Raw genomic sequence first — 8292 nt, forward strand, 5'->3', positions numbered from 1 at the left:
TTGGAGTTAATTCACCATCTGTCTGTGTGAGCCAGCAGACAGGGTCATTAGCAGAGACAAGTCCAGCCACAGGGGAGGCCGAGAGGGGAATCACCATCCCTCACTTTTTCTCCCTCTGTCTTTAGTTTTCCCCTTCCTTCCTGTCTACCAAACCGTCTCCCTTGTCTGTCTGTCTTCACGTCTCTTTGATCCTCCTTCCTCGCATTTTTCAGATCCTGTTGTCTAAATTTCTTCCCTCTGCAGAGCACAGACTTAAGAAAACGTTTTAATTCTTTGTTTGACATACTGATTCTGATATATGCAAAAGATTATTTGAAGTGGTGATGATCTAACTGGGTGTCGAGGGATCAGTGAGAGAGCCCTTTTTATTTTCATTAACTGTTTTGTCAGATCAGCACTGCCCTCTGCTGGCCAGATGTGAGCCTGAGCTCACAGTGCTGAGCAGAGATAAAAGAGGTAAAAGAGAAACAACTAGTTCTTTTCCTATCCGCCACAGAGAGAACAGAGTGTCTGTCAAAAGTCTGATAAATCTTCCACTAATGAGAAATGAACTATGCCATAATCACTTTTTGCGTTGATGTGACAACACTGCATACACAAACTCTAAACACATCAAAATACTGCAAAAATATAATGTTAGTTTATGATGATACAATAAGCTTATATTTCTTGACCATCACATCTGCAGATAACGTCTATTTAATATTTAACTTTGCTATAATTTGTCCAGGACCTTTGTTGCATGTCGTTTCACCTCTCTTTCTCCATATATTTCTCCTATTTCTCTCCACTATTGACTTTAAAACATTCTTTTAAAAATTTAAATCACTGAGAGGGAGGACTATAAGAGTCTGAGTGAGCAAGGAGAGTGACAGCTAAATCAACTTTAGTTTATTTATAGTGAGACATCACCCAAGGAGTCTCACTTTACAGATCAAATATCAACATCAGACTAGTATGGGTACTCACATGCAAACACACACACACACACACACACACACACACACACACACACACACACACACACACACACACACACACACACAAAGGCAGAATCCCGCTCAGCCATTACAATTACAAATGTTGAATTAAAGTTAATAGATGCCAAGTATAAGTCAGTTGAATGTTATACTCCACCAAAGTTCTTGTGAAATAACACTGGATTACTAACTCAGAACATTAAGTCTCTGCATGTTCATGGAGGCTAGCAGATGTGGTTTGACTGATGTGTCTCCAAGAGATGTGCTGTCTCTGTATCAGTCAGAGCTGTTTCAGAGACCAACAAAGAAAACTTTAAATTTGGAAGAAAAGTTTTTAATCCTTCTTAATAGGTGTTTTCATCTCTGCCAAGTCTTAACGTGAAAAACAGTACAGAGGTTTGAGAGTATGGTCATACTTACTGTTAAAGAAAACTGTTGGGGTTTTTTGTCACCACAGACTGCAGCTCTGGATGTTTTATATTTTACAACCTCTGTCATGTACTCAACCTCTCCACAGTACTTCTTTGGGAGGCACTTTGCAGACAGACGTTGATGGGAAAAGACCTTATTCACATCAAAGCCAGAGATCAAGTAAATTGTGCCTGACACAACATCATTATGTACTGTATATGTGGTATTTATAGAAGCATTAACATTTATGAGTGCATGGGAAGTTTGGTTTCTCTCAAACACAAAATGAATCCAATGCAACAAATAATGTTCAGATGTTTTCCATATTATATGGCTGGCAAATGAAAAACAATACATACGGTCTAAATTTCAAAATAACTACAACTGAAATGGTCTATTCCTTCATTTTAGAAATTCACAGCATTAATATATGTACTGTATAAAGGAGTGAAAATATGACTATTTTCTTATTTCTCATTATTTACCTGCATTTCTTTTGAATACAGGAGAACATTCTGGATTTATACATGATTAATAAGTCTCATCCTTTAGGATGCTTTCTGAATTTTGATACCTTTTGTTTTGAGCAGCCTCCGTCTGTTTGACTCCTTGCAAAATCCAGTGCCCCCTGAAGGTCAAAGGTGATTCTAAGGTAAGATTCACTTGAATGTTAACCCCCCCCCAACACTTATTTATATCATTTCCAAACAAATAATATCAAATAGCAAGTTGGGCTTCAATTCAGCTTTTAAATAGATATAAAAGCAGATTATATAAAAAAAGAGAACAGCAGAACTCATAAAAGAGGGATTTGGTCACAGATGAGAAATAAAAAGTTCCGTAGCTCCATGGTAAACCCACTTTGTACTTCACCCTGATTTTATTTTATACTTATACCCACTTGGTACTTAATTTATTTTCTGACCTGTATTATAGTGTATTATATTTTTTTGCTTAGTACTTCTATTCCTGTGTGCACTGACGTGATAGTGAGCTGCTGTAACAAAAGAGTTTCCCCTCGGGGATCAATAAAGTATTTCTGATTCTGATTCTGATTGATTCTGAAATATTAAAAATGTATATCTATATATGTGTATACATACATACACATATGTAATAGTGAACACAACAATGAAAGACGAAAGAAATTGTTCAAATAAGTTAATTAAAAATACTAAATATTGCACAAGAGACGTAAAGCTATAGGCCTTTTACACAGCAGGCATTTTGACTTGTTATGGTGGGAAAAGCACAGCTGTTACTAACATTAATGATGGTTTCGTTCTATTCAAGTGTCCCAGAAAGCCATGACAGTGTGACAGCATGCACAATACCAGGACCCTGAAATGGAATTCAGCCATCATTCATTTTATTATTTACTCCTGTGCTTTTCCTACTGCAACAAGTCAAACAGGTCTTTTGTTTTGGATTGCATTTTATTGTGCACCTTTTGTTCATCTTTGTTACTGTTGGTGTGTGAGCCAGTCAAATGCTTTGTGTAAACAGCCCAGTGTGTCTCTGACACATCCTGCTGCTCTTGTCCTCCCCGCACTGAACCACTAACAGTCATTGTAAAGCACCCGCTGTATGTCCTCCCAGCAGCCGGAGGTGATCAGGTCAGCGAACGCCTCGCTGCAGTAACTCCGGGCTTCCTGCCAGGTCAAAGATATTTCCACCAAGTAGCACTTAAGAGGGAGGCAGGTGACACAGCAGAGTCACAGAGAACAAAAGCACCTGTCTCTGGATTGATGCTGGATGAGTGACTCATTTGACAGGTTATACTGTACTTAGTATAAGGATTCATAGAGACTGTTTTAAGCTGCACCTGGAGGACGAGGCAGCCTCTCTGGTTGCTAATAGTCCTTGAAAAGCTTCCAACAACAAAAATGGTTACATGACTCCTGTTTTCAGTCTTCTCCACGGGGCAAAACACTGAGAACGTTAGTTTTCTCCAGAGACAGCCTTCACTAAAGTATTTATGTTACTCATCTTTTCCATGATACAACATTAGTCTAAAGGGGATTTTTTTTTTCATGTCCAGATAGTATAACCGCATTATATCAGGGGTATAATAATAATCAACTGCAACATAAAATGTTTGATCATGGAATATTTTAATCAAGTCCACCTAACATTTTGTGTAAATATTCTCAACACCTGGGAATATTTAACTGTCACCTGAAATAATTTCACAATGTGGAAAATCACACAACTAATGTGGGAGGAAGTCCTTTGGGCTTTTCATCCCAAATATATTTGTGCTTAAAAGCATTTTGCTAAAACACATTGCTAAAAATAACGTTCTGTATGTGTATGTCAACTTGTATATGTTATCCCACATTTATTACCAGTAGAATACATAAAGTTATAAAAACTTGCTGTTGCTGTCATTTTCTTACCTGTCAAAATTATTGTTTAAAAAATGAGAAATGGACGGACTACTGGGGTAAAAATATCAAGCAATTAGGATCAACAGGTTGACAAAGAGCTTGGTTTCAAAATAAGTTAGCACAAAGGATAGGAATATTTCAAAAAGGTTGACAATGTAGTGGACAGAGAACATTTTGTCCACTGAGCTGGTTAAAGGCTGATTCTAACAAGAAAGAAACAAGAAATGTATGCTCATTAATCATTAACTTGTGATGTTTTTACCCACCAGGGTAGGCTACATTAAGTATGCCTGTGTAACCGTTTCTTGTATTTGTAACTAATAAGTAACTAGTAACTTTGTAACTAACCTAAGCACTAGCCTAATTGCTAATAGTTTCAGCACATTTAATTTACTCCTGAAGCACTGCACGCTGTGTTGTCTCGTCGTCCTCTTTGCTGAAGGACGCTACAGTATTTTTAATACAGCCATATATTATTATTGCTGTTGTTATTAACCGTGTGTCATAGAGCCAGTAGTGATTGTAACGATACGTATTACTTCCACTAGGAGCCGCTGGCTAGTGGCTAAACTCGCTATAAGCTAATAGAGCTGGTTTATTCATTTGTAGAGATCCGGGATGCTCCGACTCTGCTGGAAATGCCTCAGAAGTAAAGGAGCCTGGCAGTTTATCTATATGAGCAAACAGCTTTGTAGATTAAAAAAAAAATCTGCAAACAAAAAAAGTTCTTGGATACGCTTTGCGATGAGCTGGAGTAAATGATAAGTTGTTTTGGACATCTTGGACGAGGAGGAGAGTCGGCTTTGAAGCTCACAAGTTTAGACAGCTAACGCTACGCCGACGTTTGCTAACGTTAGCGGCGCAATAGCCTAGCCTGCTAGGTAAATATTACGACTGCCTTTCGGAGTTTCCTGCATTTGCGTCCACGGTGTCAACATAAGAACTGTGTCGTTAGTAGTCATTTTGTACCATCATTTTATTAAATATAATAGTACGCTTCGCTCCAACGAGATGGGTGGATTTTTGTTACGTTACACACAAAGCTAACTGGCTATAGTTAGCCTGTTCGTATGCTAGCTGACATTAGCTAAGCAACTTCGGCAGGAGAGTTTCGGCGAGCTAACCACGACAGTATTGTCGCTCACAATCAACCTCTGCTGTTAAAAGCAGACAGCCTGCAGTCATGTTTGAAATGGAGACACATATATCGTGCCTTTTCCCGGAGATCTTGGCCATTATTTTCAGTTATCTGGACGTTAAAGACAAAGGAAGAGTAGCCCAAGTGTGCGCGGCCTGGAGAGACGCGTCCTACCACAAGTCGGTATGGAGGGGGGTGGAAGCCAAGCTCCATCTGCGGCGAGCTAACCCGTCTCTGTTCCCCAGTCTGCAGACCAGGGGGATCAAAAAAGTTCAGATTCTCAGCCTCAGGCGAAGTCTGAGCTACGTGATTCAAGGGATGCCGCACATCGAAAGCCTTAACCTGTGTGGATGTTTCAACCTCACAGACAACGGACTCGGACATGCCTTTGTGCAGGACATCCCATCCCTGCGGGTGCTGAACCTCAGCCTTTGTAAACAGATCACTGACTCCAGCCTGGGCAGGATTGCCCAGTACCTCAAAAACCTGGAGGTGCTTGAACTTGGGGGATGCAGCAATATCACGAACACAGGCCTGTTGCTCATTGCCTGGGGCTTGCACAGACTCAAGAGCCTTAACCTGCGCAGCTGCAGGCATGTGTCTGATGTGGGCATCGGTCACCTGTCAGGCATGACCCGCAGTGCTGCAGAGGGCTGCCTGTCCCTGGAGAAGTTAACCTTGCAGGACTGCCAGAAGCTGACTGACCTTTCTCTCAAACATGTCTCAAAGGGCCTGAACAAGCTCAAAGTGCTCAACCTCAGCTTCTGTGGAGGGATATCGGATGCAGGGATGATCCACCTGTCGCACATGACCCACCTGTGCAGCCTGAACCTGCGGTCGTGTGATAACATCAGCGACACAGGGATAATGCATTTGGCCATGGGCTCCCTTCGGCTATCTGGACTTGATGTCTCCTTCTGTGACAAGATTGGAGACCAGAGCCTGGCTTACATCGCCCAGGGGTTGTATCAGCTCAAGTCCCTCTCTCTTTGTTCCTGCCATATCAGTGATGATGGCATTAACAGGATGGTACGCCAGATGCACGAACTCAAGACTCTCAACATTGGACAGTGTGTGAGGATCACAGACAAAGGGTTGGAGTTGATAGCTGACCACCTGACCCAGCTGACAGGGATTGATCTGTACGGTTGTACTAAGATCACCAAGAGGGGTCTGGAGAGGATAACGCAGCTCCCGTGCCTTAAAGTGTTAAACCTGGGACTGTGGCAGATGACTGAGAGTGAGAGAGTGAGGTGAACGCGCCCCTATTTAGTGTACATGTGTTTCTTTGTGTATAGTGCTCAGTTGTGTACTGAGAGGGGCTGCCTGTATCCATTCTTAATTTTACCTTCCAAACTGTGACTAAAAACAAGGAGAGGGACTCGGCATTGATCACTGGAATATTGTTCACCTCTGCTGCAATACTCCACTCTTACTCACATTTTGTTTCAGTCTTGTGCTCTTTTTCGATGTGCATTGTTTAATCTCAGCCTGTGTACAGTTCCTACTATCTAGCTACCTCACCCATCAAACACAGGAGTGCCTACTATCGCTGAATTCTAGATTACATTGCATATTTTTGTGGCTCGCATACCAATGGAGATTTTGATATTTAAAAAAAAATCTCATTGCAGAATAATAGCTAGGCATTTTAACTCTTGACAGAAAGGCTGGAGTACCTTGGATTGAAGTTTTTTGTTTGTTTTTTATTTTTTGGCTGATGTATTTTTTACTTGTGTAACCAATATTTTTTGTATTGAATGACTGTTGTTGACAAAATTGTACTTCAAATTGAAGTGGGTGGATCACTCCTGTCTGTCTTTGTTTACCTATGTATAGTTGGCTATGTTTCATATTCCTGAGGAAATAAGCATGTATCAGATGTTCCAGTATGCTACTCTGTCAAAGGTTCATCAACACAACTACAGTAATTAACAGCTGCCAAGGCTATATGCAATACCTTTTTTAAAACTGGTTATCAGTGGTTTTTCTCCTGAGGAGCTTCCAGCAATAGTGTCAGAGTATTTGTTTAAAAAAGCAGTAATTTAAGATTGTTTTATATTCATACAGTAGTGATATTTATGAATAAAGATGGCAAATATGTTTGAGTTTTATGTGCTTTACTTGTAGAATTTGTAACATTTTTACCAACAATTATTTGATTTATGATCATAGATCTCTAAGGTTTGTGCAGTTTAGGGCGCCTTTTGCAATGTCTTTCGTCTGTAAAACTATAGTCTTAATTGCCAAGTTTTTTATGTATATGCTGCATAAGATAATCAGGAGAATGCCTTTTATTTCTTGCTTTCAGGGCTCTATAATACTGATGAGTGCTTTGAGGGCTCTGCCACAGACATGTTGGGCCCTGTATGCTTACTTTTTTGAGGACAGCAATCCTACAGAATTCGCTTGAGGAAACAACCCACAATTCATTGCACTGAACACTTTTGGGATGATGCACAAAGAATCTGGCGAGATTGCAAGCACTGTGTTTAGTTGTCTTATGATGACATCCTGTTTTCCAAATAAGTTTTCATCCTGAAACTTTCTTGGAAACAGCAGTTGAAAACATTTTAACCACAGGGTCAATTTCATAGCTTTTCTGTTCTGGAGCTTTCAATTGGCGTTTAATGCTCAGAAATCAAACAGCTACAAATCCATGACAACTGGACAAACTCTGCTTAGGACGATTGTGTGATACGGTTAAAAGCTCCAGAAGAGCTACTAAATGGACCTTGAGGTGAGATTAGTTTTTTCAGCAAGCTTTCAGCCGATATGATCCAGGATATTTTATTTTTTATTTTTTGCTAACAATCTGGGAGCAAACAACAATCACTCCAGTTAATTGAACTACATAAAATGTGAGCTCCACTTTACAGCCACAGAAAAGCTGTTTGTGACAAAGTGCTTTTATATTCCTCATATAGCAGATCTCTTGCACCTTTTTGCACTCACATGTACACTGAATATACAGATGGCATCCACTTCTGTAAATCTCTAAGGGTTTGATACTTGTGTGGACTTCGACTGGGGCGTTGAGTCTATCACTGGCCTCTGATTGGGCAAACAAAATCAGACATTTCTTGAGGAGTTAAATAAATGAACATAGACAGTGGGCAAGTCTGTGGCCAGTTAATCAATGTAGAACTTAATTTCCACAATTACTAATGGTCTTCCTGGAAAAGCATACGTATTTGCCCAGGATAAACATGGGTTTAAAAACTTTACTTTGCCAACTCCACTTAAATGTCATACTATACAATTTGGTTTCCAATAATAAAGGTGCTCAAGTCTGAAACTACCAGATGTATCTCTATTTTTTTTAACCTTTAAATCAAATCCATAATAGCTGCAAATGTGAAATCAGTTGCTT

General features: G+C 40.0%; 1 protein-coding gene across 1 annotated transcript; it reads left to right on the plus strand.

Annotated features, from left to right (window-relative positions):
• Positions 1 to 4364: 4364 nt before the first annotated feature.
• Positions 4365 to 8220, plus strand: LOC122875112 (F-box/LRR-repeat protein 14-like). The gene has a single exon (XM_044193905.1). The coding sequence runs from the start codon at positions 4965 to 4967 to the stop codon at positions 6174 to 6176; it is 1212 nt and encodes a 403-aa protein (XP_044049840.1). The 5' UTR covers positions 4365 to 4964; the 3' UTR covers positions 6177 to 8220.
• Positions 8221 to 8292: the final 72 nt, after the last annotated feature.

Source organism: Siniperca chuatsi, linkage group LG4 (assembly GCF_020085105.1).
Source record: "Siniperca chuatsi isolate FFG_IHB_CAS linkage group LG4, ASM2008510v1, whole genome shotgun sequence".
Lineage (NCBI taxonomy): Eukaryota > Metazoa > Chordata > Actinopteri > Centrarchiformes > Sinipercidae > Siniperca > Siniperca chuatsi.

Excerpts from the sequence above, each read along its gene's own strand:
- LOC122875112 (XM_044193905.1), top strand. The coding sequence starts at position 4,965 with ATGTTTGAAATGGAGACACATATATCGTGCCTTTTCCCGGAGATCTTG.